This window comes from Zeus faber (assembly GCF_960531495.2).
Source record: "Zeus faber genome assembly, chromosome: 3".
Taxonomy (NCBI): Eukaryota; Metazoa; Chordata; class Actinopteri; order Zeiformes; family Zeidae; genus Zeus; species Zeus faber.
This window is the reverse complement of record NC_137190.1, coordinates 31,151,770-31,166,372: the sequence shown is the minus strand read 5'-3', so window position 1 is coordinate 31,166,372 and position 14,603 is coordinate 31,151,770. Positions and strand designations below refer to the sequence as shown.

The 14,603-nt window shown below is 42.4% G+C and overlaps 1 protein-coding gene across 1 annotated transcript in view; it reads right to left on the bottom strand.

Annotated features, from left to right (window-relative positions):
* The window catches only part of LOC307227896 (protein diaphanous homolog 3-like), a gene marked incomplete at its 5' end in the record, with an annotated part of 362,969 nt that extends 348,765 nt beyond the window's left edge, over nt 1-14,204 (bottom strand). The window contains one exon of the mRNA XM_079997337.1: nt 14,091-14,204. Coding sequence (XP_079853463.1) covers nt 14,091-14,204 — 114 coding nt within the window. The remainder of the gene's footprint in view (nt 1-14,090) is intronic.
* Nucleotides 14,205-14,603: the final 399 nt, after the last annotated feature.

Genomic DNA, 14,603 nt, shown 5'->3' with positions numbered 1-14,603 from the left:
ACCGCTGGTGTAACGCCAACAACACCAAATTCCTCTCCCACTCCTGCTCGCCGAACCTGGAACAGCTGACCATACTATGCCATCCATTTTATCTCCCCCGGGAATTTAGCACGGTCATCATTACAGCCGTTTATATCCCACCGCAAGCGGACACCGACGCAGCTCTGTCGGTTCTGTCAATGTGTTGTGCGGATTTCAGAACAGACATCCCGACGCGGCTGTGGTGACTGGGGACTTTAACAGGGCCAACCTTAAAAAAGTTCTGCCTAATTTCCACCAACACATCACGTGTGCCACCAGGGGAGACAGAACTCTGGACCATTGTTACACACCTTACAAGAACGGATACAAGCCCGTGTCACTCCCTGCTTTTGGGAAATCAGATCACGCCGCCATCTCGCTGGTTCCTGTTTACAGGCCTCTGATCGCGCGGGATCTGGTGATGACGAGGGAAGTGAAGTGGTGGACGGACCAATAGGAGGCTGCGCTTCAGGACGCTCTGACTGACGTAGACTGGGACATGTTCCAAACAAGTGACGTCAGCGAGTTTACGGAGGTTGTAGTAAGTTTTGTGGCTACGCTCGCGGATGAAATCGTTCCTACGGTGAAAGTTCGGATATTTCCAAACCAGAAACCATGGGTTGATAAATCCATCTGCTGCGCTCTGAATGCTCGCACGGCCGCTTACAACGACGGTCTTGTATCTGGTGATATGGACAATTACAAAGCGGCGTCGTACAATCTGTGGAGGGCGGTGAGGGACGCCAAACGGATGTACAGAGAGACTGTGGAGCTACAGATGGAGCGGGGGGACACAAGACGCTTGTGGGAGGGGCTGCGAACAATAACAAACTACAAGAGCAGCTCCTCCCCAGCCACGAGTGTGGACGCCTCCCTTGCCAACCAACTGAACTCCTTTTATGCGCCGTTCGAGTCTGGCAGCAACACCGCTAGCTCGCTGGCTAATTGGAGTTACACCGCTGGGGATGAGCGCGCACTCTCAGTGTCCGTGCACGAGGTCAGGAGGGCTCTGATGCGGGTGAACACCAGGAAAGCTGCGGGCCCAGATGGCATATCTGGGCGAGTACTGAAGACCTGTGCTAACCAGCTAGCCCCGGTGTTCACCACAATATTCAACATCTCCCTGGCTGAATCAGTGGTCCCGTCCTGCTTCAAGAGGTCCACCGTCGTTCCTGTCCCGAAGATCGCCTGAATGACTACCGTCCGGTGGCCCTCACCTCGGTGGTCATGAAGTGTTTCGAGAGGTTGATTAAAGATTATATCTGCGCCTCCCTCCCCCGCACCTTGGACCCGTTGCAGTTCGCGTACCAGCAAAACAGATCCACGGATAACGCGGTCTCCCAGGTACTGCACACCACGCTCACGCATCTTGATGGCCAGAAGGGGGCCTATGTGAGAATGCTGTTCATCGATTATAGTTCAGCTTTCAACACCATAGCCCCCACCAGACTGGCTGTCAAGCTGATGGAGCTCGGATTGAACGGTCCGCTGTGCACCTGGATCCTGGACTTCCTCACAGGCCGCCCCCAGGTGGTCAAGGTGGGGAAGTACATGTCCAGCTCCCTCACCCTGAATACAGGATCCCCCCAGGGCTGCGTCCTCAGCCCCCTACTGTACTCCCTGTACACACATGACTGTGTGGCCAGGTCCAGCTCCAACACCATCATCAAGTTTGCTGACGACACCGTGGTCGTGGGCCTGATCACCGACTGCGATGAGAAGGCCTACCGTGAAGAGGTGGCTGACCTGTCACTCTGGTGCCAGGACAACAGCCTACACCTGAACGTCAGCAAAACCAAGGAGCTGATTGTGGACTTTAGGCCTGGATCACAATCGAGGACGCACGCGCCCTTGTGGATTAATGGGGCTTCTGTCGATAGGGTGAGCAGCTTCAGATATCTGGGAGTCCACATCACAGAGGACTTAACATGGACTGTACACACAGACACTCTGGTGAGAAAGGCGAGGCAGCGTCTCTACCACCTCAGGCAGCTGAGGAAATTCCGGGTCTCGGTGAGGATCCTCAAGTCCTTCTACTGTGGAGCAGTGGAGAGCATCCTGACAGGCAACATCACTGCCTGGTTTGGGAACTGTACTGCCCAGGACAGGCGGGCCCTGCAGAGGGTGGTGCGTTCAGCTGAACGTACCACTGGAACTACCCTCCCCCCCTTGCAGGAGCTATACACCAGGAAGTGTAGTAGCAGAGCCCGCAGGATAAATGAAGGATCCTCATCACCCCAATAACGGACTGTTTCAGCTGCTGCGGTCAGGCAAGCGCCTTCGCAGTCACACAGCGAGAACAGAGAGACTGAGACGGAGTTTTTTCCCGCAAGCCATTAGAACTGTCAACGCTGACCTCACCAGGGGTCCTAACTGAGCCATACACTAGGCTCCACTACCTACTGTACTGTATGTAGCAAACTGTACCGCATACTGTGTCACTGTTCAGGGTTGTTCGTGATGCCGTATTGCTGCGCCGTACTGTTGTATACTGTGCTGTATTATCCCAAACACTACCTCACTCTATTCACATTCACATGCCACTTTAATTCACATGCCACTTTAATTGCACATATCAAGTCCAAGTTCATAGGCATATTCCTTCTATCTATTCCATTTTATTTCAATTTATTTTTATTGTATTTTATTCTATATATTTTTATCTTATTCTATAAGTATTCAACTTACTGTATTAGGTTTTAGGAGTCAGTTAGTCGGTCTATTAGAAAGGAATTTTCTACTTTTATTTTTTTTCCTAGGACATATTGTGTGCTATCACCGGGTGCGTTGCATTACATTTCACTGCATATATGTATGAAAGTATGTATATGTATGTGACAAATAAAAATCTTGAATCTTGAATCTATCATGTCAATATGGACCAAAATCTGAGGAATGTTTTCAGCACCTTGTTGAATCTATGCCACCAAGAATTAAGGCAGTTCTGAAGGCAAAAGGGTCCAACCTGGTACTAGCAAGGTGTACCTTATAAAATGGCCGGTAAGTGTATACACAGTATATATTAATTTGAGTCTGCCTAGTATTGCTTCTATGGACCGTTTTATGGCCACTACTAGGGCTGAGCCGGTAATTTCATAATGGGGCAATTGGCGGTCATCGACACACATGCAAAAGAATTTACGTCATAATCACCAGTTAAAAATTTTCTAAAATGTATATAATAATCCACCTTTCCTCTGAACATACATAAATAATTTATAAGCCAAGACAATACTTCTCCATGCAACAATCTTACTGTAAAGTGCGCTGTCTTTGAAGTTTACTGTGCTCCTCTGCTAATCTAAGGGTGGGTGGGCAACATTGCAAAGCAAGCATTGTTTTTATTCTCCATTTTGCAGTAGAGGTTGTAATAATGATAATAATAATAAAAATAATAATTATAATAATAAGAGATAGAATATAATTACTGTTGTAATGACATTAATAAAAGCAAATAATATTAACAATGTATTGACCCAAATATAAGACAGGTTTTTTTTCATGGAAACACGTCTGAAAAATTGGTGTCGTCTTAAATTTAGGTCTAGACTTTTAAATGGCAATATACCATAGAAAAACCAAAAAAATAAAAGTGGTGCATTAAAAGGAGAGTTTCAATCTGTTTCCGCACACATACCCTACAAATGTCGAACAACACAGACAACAACAAACTTGTTTTTCCCACAAAATTTTCCCCCACTGCGGATTTAAAAGAAGCAGACGAGTTTTCTCGCTCCTATGTGTCAGACTCATTTGTACGCACCACAGTGTGACTGACTCAGTCAGACACCAATCAGCTTAAAGCTTAGCATGTTGCTAACGGGAGTTGTGCTTGTGAAATTTGGTTCCGCAGTACATTCAGCAATCTTCGCACACTCCATACAGCTTCATGTTGCGTTATTAGTTTCAAGTAAAATGACTTTGTTTATAAAAATGATTTGGTCTTGAAAAAGGGTTAAAATGTCACCAACATTTTAGCCTACATGATGCCAGAATAAACAGCAGGGTTTTCCCGACTATTATAAGACTTTAAGTGTTTTTTTTCACACCACAAGGGAGCAACACTGCTACTACAAGTATCAACACGATAAAACCTAACCAGTTTCTCGGCAACGCAAGAATCCTCAAAAGAATCGCGATCTCCTCCTTGTCTTTTGGAGTTTTCACAGTGATCATGATCATAGTCCCTGAGTTTTATCTCTGCTAGAATCTACAGTTGACTCTCCCCCACTGTTATTCCAATGGATGCTGCGTTGACGTCACGAGGGAATTTACAATCAAAACGAAATGCTGCTTTCTGCTGCTCGTAACATCAATCTGTTTTTTATACCCATAACTACTGTATATATACTGTATTTGAACTTATGCAAAAACAATTTGAAAATGGCTATTAATAAAAGTACCAGATTACTGAAGTAATGTAGCCAAAATGTTGTTTAAAAGTTAATAAAAACACATTATGGAAGGAATTATGTGTCACAATTCACAAATACATATAATGCAATAAATACAAATACAAAACATTTATACAATTTATTTATACAAATACGATTATTAATTATTTATCTTTCATTTATTTTGGATATTTAAATATTTTTTTCACGTTACAATATTAGAATATTCTTAAGAATTAAACATAAATTTCTATTCTAACTGCTCCCCAAGGGCAATTACATGGCAGCCCACTGCTCCTAGGTACGTCAGTTACAAGGATGGGTGAAATGCAGAGAAATGCATTTCGTTGCCTCAGTACTTGTACTCTGTGCAATGACAATTAGTTGAATCTTATCAAAAAAATTTAAAGGGTGTACTGGCATTATTATGTTTTTATAGTATCATTATATCAGTGGGATAAAGTAGTCTTAAAATGACAATAATAATACTATTGTCATTTTAAGACTATTTTTTCCCATATATTGGGAAATAATTGCGATAAACAACATTATTGTTTATCGCAATTATTTCTGGGACAATATATCGCTCAATAGCGCACGTGCACATTTCGCTGGCGAAGTAAAATCAAGATGGAGCTTGTTGGCAAAACAAACGATATGTTGCCAATTTGGGCCCATTTTGGATTTAAACAAAATGAAGACATAGAACCAGACAATTCAAATAAACCGAATTTGCAATAAAACAATACCCTTAAAACAATCAAGCACAACAAATCACCTCAGAACGCGCCACCCAAGCAAATATAGTGGAAAAACCATCTTTCAAAGCAATGCTGAAAACATTTGACCACCAATACGGTGCCAAGGACAATGTATTTCTCAAGGTAAGCGGTAACAGATCTCTACATTAAAATAAAAGATGAGATACAGAGGGAGCGCCAAGATTGACTGCCATGTGGTGAAGTACAAACACGAGTCCTTATAAGAGTCTCACTGTCCGCTACATAATGAAAGATTGGTCAGTGAAGTCCGGGCGTCTGGACGGCGCTTAAACTCCCAAAGCTCAGTCTTCTTTGGCAAGAAAGAAAAAGTTACGAAATAAAATGAAGAAATTGTGATGATAAGACAACGTTTAGTCTCAGTTTAATACCTGAATAATGAGTTATATTCTTAGTTTTAACTGAAGCTCAATGTTGATTACCCGGTTGTCAAATAAAAACAGACTGAACGAATATTTACACTGATTTATCTTTGTTCGGCAGGATCAACACTATGTGGGACAAAGCAAAAAATGATCAAGTCTGATTCCAACGTGGCAGGACAAGGACGTTTTGGAATCGGTCCAGGCAGCATTAAAACCAGTTTCTGACATTACGGATGTACTCTCTGGTGGGAATTATGTTACAGTTTTTTTCTGGGAAACCTGTACTGCAACTGCTGGCAGAAGATCTTCTCAGCCCAAACGCCAGTGAGAGACCACACCCAGAGGATGAAAAGAAAAATGTACAGTGTTGGACGAAAAACACAGCGCACCAGCTTTGGGAAGAATATTTGGAGGAGATCAAAGAGGCACTCCTGCTAGAGATTGTTGCAGCAGGCAAGAGCGGAGGCAAAGTGAGCGATGCCTCTGTTGCTACTGCGACCGCCGTCTCTGGTGGAGACGAATCTGGTGCGACTGGACTGTGTGTGCCACCTTCTGTCATGATGAGGAACATTTGCGACCATCTGAAAAAGCAAAGAGACGTGCAAGAGGATCCCGGCCAGGCCGGCCCCGTCCCTATTAGAGTGCATGCAGACACCGAGTAGATCCGCTACCTGCAGGAGGAGCAGGTGGACCCGGATGATCCCCTTGGCTGCTGGTGAGACAAATGCTGTCGGTTTCCACTAATGGACAAAGTGCGCTACATGTGCATCTGTGCAACGAACTGTGCATCCAGCCAGGTCTTTAGCACCCCTGGAGGTGCTACGGTGAACATGCTCGTCATGCTAAAAGTCAAATGGGTGTGAAACGTTCTTTTATTGTTTGTTTGTTTGTTTCCTTGTTTGTTTAATTAAACAGGGACAAGTAGAACAACAGAGGACTGTCCCAGAAAAGTATATTTTATTTCACTTTATTTATTCAACACTAAAATATTTTATTGTTTCACATTTAATATCTGATATTTGATTGATTATTTCATTTGATGTTATTCCACCGTCGCCGTCAGAAAGATGCCCTGGACAGGCAATGCCAGTCTGTTGTATTTTGTTTTAACATAGCCTACTTTGTTTAGCACTGTAAAAATAAACATTTTTATTTTTTCCAAAACATTTGGAAAAGTTAAATCTTTGTTCTGTTGAAAGAAATAAGTGTGTGTGTGTGTGTATTTATTTATTCATATTTTGGGCTTGTGACGTTAGCTTCCTACACCAATTCCATCAATGAAGACTAATTTGGCCTCGTATCATACCAATGAGGATGTGTATCTCATGAATATTCATATCTTTCCCAGAAAATAAATCCAGTACATGTTAGGTGTCTCTTCTTTCTTTTTTTACCAGCTAAATAAAGTAATTTATTTTGGAAGATGCGACTCATTAAAACACTATTGTTACAATATCGTTATTCTCCTGCGGTGATTATATAAAATAATGTCAGGAAAGGAGTTATTGTCTTCTTTTTCCCCACCAAAACCCGCACAATGGCGCCACTTTAATGTCTGTTATTTGGGCTTATATAAGTCCATTTAATCCAAACTTGTCAATTGATATTTGGATTTTGAAATAAATAAATAAATAACAAAACGCTCCGCTTTCAACTCCGCTCATCCTTTGCACATCTCCCTCTGAAAAACAGTCCCCCCCCCCTATCAGCAGCCCCCTTCCAACCGTCCAACTAAAATAGGGGTCTGTCGAGTTGGGGACAACTCTTTTAGTCCATATACAGTATATTACAGCTGTTTCCAACGAAATCTCGACGCCCATTCACGAAAAAAATTTAAATAATATAAAAATAAAAACGCGCCTGATAAAAAAAGCCACCATGGACAACAAGAGACAAAGGGGCAGGTGCACCCTCCGCCACCACCTCTTCACGTGCCTTTATGCTGCCTTTTCGTGACCGAAACGCAACCGCCCCAAGACTAGTCAATACGATAATGCTGATCGATTCAATTATTAGGTGGCAATCCATCGGCAGCAAAGATTTCACGACCGGCCCACCCCGAGGCACAGCAGCCGGGCACAAAGTATTAAAGAATATATAGATATTAATAAGAAGAGCAACAGGATCCTTCAAAGTGGAGCTGCAGGAGAATATGGGAAGGGAGCGTTAAAAGAAGCAAGGCAAAGTTGAATTTGGGTGTGAAAGACTAATGAATATGTTTTCGAGTTAAGGGGAAAAGGTGGCAGCGGGAGGATGAGACGTGTCGAAAAGAAATGTGAACAAGGAGGCAGAAATGGATAGAAAAATATATGTTTTAGAAGAAGAAGAAGAAGAATCTTTAATTGTCACGCAACACACCACACAAACGGGGCTAAATTGGAACGGGGAGAGATTGCGACATTTTAATGTGCAGTCCATACAACACCCAGACAGTAAACATCCATTTACTTTAATAAGACACTGCAAGACATTTTCCCACCCATTCAGAAGAAGATCCAAGAGAGCAGACTGTTTTTTTATTTTGGTTGTTTTTTTTCCCCCTCTCCTTGTGAAAATACTCATTACTGATCCTGGCGGCTCCTTTCCTTGTCTTTCATATTCCTTCACCTCGCTTTGAAAGGGTTTCATAAAACCATGCAGAAAAGAACATTCGCACATTACATTAACTTGTGTCTTCTGTGACATTTTTTTGGAACAATTTTCTTTGAGAAGGCTGAAAACTAGCCCTGCGAAGACGGGAGTTTATTTATTTATTTATTTTCTCCTTAAGTAAACTCCCTGGTATTGCAGTGCCACCTACTGAGCCATCTTCTGTAGTGACGGTGGTCATATGCTTAAAAAATACAATATAAATGCCCTTAAGATTATGTTGTTATGTCCACCCAAAGGATGCACCAATGGCTAAACTGGGTATGGGATAACGATCTGACGCCAGGCTAAAATATGACATAAGAATGGAACACAAGATGCTTGAGATAAAAGTCCAGGTTGAGACCCTAAGCACAACTCAAGAAAGTGCTTACTGGTGGAAAATAAAAAATCCAATTAGGCAGGTTTAAAAGGGATGCTACAATGAAATTCAAGGGAGGAAAAAAAGTGCTTCGAGTTAGACGTTTGACAGTCCATTTGTATAATTTAAGGTTTTCTATATGGTAATGCCACTACTCCACTGCTTGGAGAAGCTTAGGAACATTTATCAAGCGAAGGACACGTGCGGCATCAAAGTCCACAGAAAAGATCGTGCTGATGAAATTGTTGTTACTAAGAAATGTGTGGGGGGGGTGTATTTGTTCTCCTCCCTTTTTAATGAATACATACAGAAGCAGGTGATTAAACGGGCATTCCAAAAGTTAATTGGCCGTGCGCAGCGGTAGAAAAAGAGGAGCTGAAGTTTCAAAAGAAAGATGGATAAGGAGTATAGTCATCTGAAAGAATGCCAGGTATTAGTTAATGTGTGAGAAAAGCGCTCAATCACTGGAATAATCTTTCCATTAGCCATAAGGCAGTTTGCTTTAATATTAGGGATGTCAACAAATTATCGACCATCAATTCATTTCTAATAAGAATTTAATCTATGAGATTTTGTCTTATCGATAAGAACTGAACAATCTGTGGTCTTGTTGTAATTATATCAACGGCATTCGTTAAGTCGCAAGAGAAAATAAACATCCAGCAAGGATGTAGTAGTATTCACCAGAACAACAGGGGGCAGTCATAAAAAGAAATGCCCAGTGGAGTAGAAAGTTTTGTAGAAGTAGATGGACGCTTCCAGAAGAACGACAAACAACAAACATGGCTGCCTTTAGGAAATGGGAGCTTATTGATGCCGAGAAGGAAACTATGTTTATTGTTGCTCAACAACTAATGCTGCGTTCAGATGGAGGGGGGAGAAAAAAAAGACCCTGAGCAAGGGAGAGGTACGACGGCAAAACAAAATAAGCGATACGTTGCTATGGTGATGCCTCCAATAAAATATATTAAACTAAATTATTTTGTGTCTGTTATATATAATAAATTTAGTAATGTTGGGTAATTTTATTAGCCTCTCGTTGTCCATGTCTGCACCAGACTTGATCTGTTACGTAGCATCCGAATCATTCCGTCGTGGAGGATGACAAAAAATGTTAATATCTAACCTGCTCAAAGTATGGCCAACCAGCTCAGCGAGTTTTGAAATGAAAGGAGGAGTGGGGGCCCGGGGGTCTTCTGTGGTTGCAGAACAGGGTGCTCGGGGCTTTCCTGCAGCCGCAAGGTGTCTATGCAGCTACGGAGCTCAGGGCGGGGATTCGGGGCCCTTTCGGCTGCTTGGAGGCGCCACGACATAATACCGACTTTGTACACCAGAACCAATAGGGTTAAGTCCTGTACACTCACAGGTGGACACCTCACACACACACACACACACACACACACACACACACACACACACACACACACACACACACACACACACACACACACACACACACACACACACACACACACACACACACACACACACACACACACACAGGTCCCATCACACGCACACACTACCAAACCTGCTTTGAACGCACCCAGGCACCCTGCTGGTTGCATTCCTCTCATTTCCTCCCTCATTTACTGCCATAACTATGACAGGAAGAGGCCACGTGACCTAATAACTAATTAACCTAATTAACTGTTTTTCAATACATGTTGTCGTCCAATGTTTATGTTTTTGTGTAAATGTTATTTGTTTCTATGTTTATTTGTCTCACACGTGGTGATTCTCCCCCTCTTGGAGTAGGGATCAGTTGTTTATAGACCCAAACATGATAAATAGTTCTCCAAAGAGGGGGGTTGGTGGTGGTTCTCTAGAACCAAAAACTGTGCTCTTGTCATTCTACAGGTCATCCACAGCACAGAGTTATTGCAGCAGTTCTTGATGATTTACGAATTAATAAAGAGTTGCATTGCAGGTTGAGAACTTGAACTCCACTTGCAGATTAACTCTGTCCTGATGCAATAGCATACAAATACTTATTGTTGTATGGCCAGCATGCTGACAGCACAGGTTAAAAATATACTGTATATTTATATATATGAAATGAGGAGAAACGCTCCTCAAGCCGCTCGCACCATGTCACAAAATCTCAGAGGTACACGACATTGCGCAGGTCCCCACGCACCATGGCGCCACTGCCTGGTGACGTCATTAGCTTTTACGTTATCAATTAAACTATCAATTTACTTGTTTGTTAAGGTTAACAACTATCGATTAGGGAAATTCCTTTAAATTTGCATCCCTATTTAATATATTTTAGAAAACTAGACCAGTGGTTCTCAAACTTTTTAAAATAATGTACCCCCATTTTTTCAGCCAAGTACCACCTGACCAGCGCAAAACATTTTTGGTAAAAAAATAAATAAATAAAAATGCCTATATAAAGAGATACAATACAGAGCTGCCCCACCAGTGTCTGATTTGTTAAACAACCTTAAAAACACTGAAAAAAAACTTTTAATACTACATTTCAAATGTTTAATCACACACACACACACACACACACACACACACACACACACACACACACACACACACACACACACACACACACACACACACACACACACACACACACACACACACACACACACACTTCTTTTTTTTTTGCTGGTGATGTGTGACATGAAATATAAACACAATAATTGTTTTAGTTATCATCATTGACTGCGTTCAAGTGCTTCTGCGCCGACAGTCAATTAAACACATGGGGGATTTTTTTTTTTGTGTGTGTCCAATTATTATTAGTTATTTCTAGGCTTGAGTACTTGCGATACGATCTCCAAATAATGTTTAATTGAATATATACACATACAACACACAATACAAGTAAGGGTCAGAGAGTGACTGGGAGTGTCCCGGTTACGCACGGTAATTTATTTTATTTTAATTATTTTATTTATTTAATAAGTAAACGGACCACAATGAAATACATGTCACATAAAGACACACCGTCTTTATTTGTTTTATGAATGGGGCACGGGAACCAGGAGACCACAAGCGCTAATTGGCAGAGGTGGAGATGAGCAAGCGGAGCAACACAGAAAGTCACACTGTATCAGCAACCCGCAATTGGCTGAGTCCATTGGCGGTTGTTTTTTGTCCTTTCATTTTGTTAATTTAATGACCTTTAAAGCGCAATTCAAAGCATGCACAAATAGGAACTGGTATTCCACGTTGCTACTTTAACCACGCCGGTTGCTTTTCTCCCCGTCTAGGAAAATCCACAAAAAGAAGAAATAAATCACTGTAAGCCCGGTTTCCAGGTAATTCTGAAACAGGCTTTATCTCTGTCTTTCTTCCTTTGGTTCAGTTCAGGTATAAGGGGTCTAACACGGCGGTGCAGAGCACACTTAGTATATCCTGTGTTGTAAGATTTTAGAAAGCGGCCCCGAAAGAAAATTTACCCTACGACAGGGGAAGGAAGAAAAAAATAAAAAATGACACACTGTCGGTAATTGTCCAGACAGACTAATCGATTAATCGCTTATTCCGACACCACCCTGGTTGCCTTGCAATAGTAGGTAGCCGAAGGATTAGCCTCAAAGGTTAAGCCCCACGCTAATTTTAACCTTTTGATTTCCTGGCAGTGTTGCAAAGTCAACAAACACTGAAGGTCAGTCCTCACATGTTGAACACTAAAAAGCAACATTTACTCTTTCTGGACAACAACAAGACACTTTTTGTCATTTCTTATGGCAATTTCTATTATGTGAGTAGTGTTTCTGTACGACCAAGACAACACTGGTGCATTTCTCTTGCTCGTGCTCAACTGAGTTGGAAAACAGATTACAGGTACTACTCACTTAACGACCTACCTGTTACACGACCTTTCGGACTTACGACCAGCTCTCTGGCCAGTCTGAATTGCACACTGCGTACAATACCGCAGAGTCTCAGCGTCAAGCATCTTATCGTGTATCACCCTTCATATACTATACACACTATATATACACTATATACACTTTATATACACGTTACATACTATATATACACTGTATACATTTCATCTCATCACCGTTGTCAGTCTTCTTCCCGCAGTCTGTCAGTATTCACTACACTAGCTTCACAATGGCCGCGCCCCCTTATCGTGGAATAACACGGGTCCTCGCTTATCAACCAATTCACTTAACGACCTGGTCCGAGGAACGGAACTCGGTCGTTAAGTGAGGAGTACCCGGATTGGTGTTTTTGATTTTCTGGAACCTTTTCTGGATATTTTTTCCAAATCTTTCCTGGGTCATGCTTTAGCAAGAGTATTTAATGAGAAATATTCAGTATATTGTTGTTAAGCTCAATCTGAAAAGTCCATAAACATTGACTGTACTCCAGCTATATTTTATCTTCTTTTTTTTGTCATTTTCCTCTCAAGACCAACTTTAAAAATCCACATCAGGGTGTCTGCGGGTCTTGGAAAGTTACATTTAATAACTTTCTAAGACAACTTTAATACAGATTTTTGGAAAGATCTCTCCGAGTCAATAACGTATTCCAGGTTAGTACTATAAATTTGGAACAGAGAGGTAAGTATTAGGTAGAAACTTGGGAGGTTATGGGCAAGATGATTCTATGAACCGTTATTAGAACAGATGTTCTTGTTTATTTTAAGGGAAGTGATCAGGTTTTTTTTAATAACTGGACAGATAAATAGAATGATTTTGTTTTTTGTCCTCTATAGTTAACAGGTAAGCAGTGGTGGAATGCAGTGTTACTGTGCTTAAGCATTTTTTTTTTATCTAGTAAGTCTCTGTACTTACCTAAGTATATTGAGTTTGGCTGTATAAAGACTTTGGTCTTTTACTGTAGTACATTTCTTGTCTGTGACTTTAGGGTTTTTTGTTTGTTTACATCAGGGACAGGATTGTTCACCAATCATTCATTCGGTCCATATCCTTGTAAATTACTGACACCACCTAAAATGTGTTTTGTAAATTGGAATCAGGATCTCCATGATCTGCACTCATCTCTCAAACTCAAAGTCAGCTCTATTGTCAATTCTGCCATATGTACAGAACATATAAAAAGGTGTTGAAATTCTGTTTCAATCAGGACCTTGTGTTGGAATATACAAGTATTAAGACAAAACTACAAGTATTTTAAAATACTAGGATAAAAAAGTATATAGAAAAAAAAAGTACTAAGAAGTTAAATGTTTATGGAAACTTAATTAGATTAAAACTAAGAATAATAAAATAAAATAGCGATGGACCTTGTCATATGTCATTCCGATATCGTTGATAAGAACGCAAGTAAATGTTGGGTCCTCTGCGTGTCCTCTGACGGAGCGACGGGGGGCGCCATTTGCGCCACGCGTAACGGGGACACCCAGCGTCACTCCCCGGTGAGTGACGCAGCCTGCGCCCCTACCCCCACCCCCAGAGCCCCCACCCCCAGACCCCACCGGGCGGACAAACTCCCCGGGGGACATTATTCCTATTTGGTGGCACCAATGTACCAATGTCTTTGGCTCGCAAGCCACCAGAGCTGCTAGCCGGCGTGTACTCACAAACTTGGGTTTTCGCTCCCCCTCGTCCACGCTGAGCTGGTGGGTGAAGGCCTTCTTCTTGTGGACTTTACCCTCCCGTCCGGCGGAGTCACAGCGAGGATAATAATTCTCCATGTCGAAGAATATTATGGTTATAGTGTTTTATATATTATAATTACTATTTTCAAAACGAACAAGCGGTGACGCGTCACCGCGGACCGACACGGGGTGAGCGGTCGTGGCGTCCGCTCCGAGCCGCCGCCACCTAATCCAATTTGTGGATTTCCTTTTCGCGGGCGAGACGGTCCGGATTAACGTTCACGGCGGCTGCCGGACACTCCTCGCCGTAACGACGTCCGACGGGTCGGCTAGTGGCCCCCGGACACGTCGTCGAGCGCTGGACTTGCTGTGGGAGCGCGGCGGACGCGAAACCACCTCCGACGGCTTCGGACGTTTTTTGACAGTTGCGCGCCACTCGCTGTCAGCGGGGCCAGTTCGATCCAGCCAACGGCGCTCCACTACGACACGCGTGCT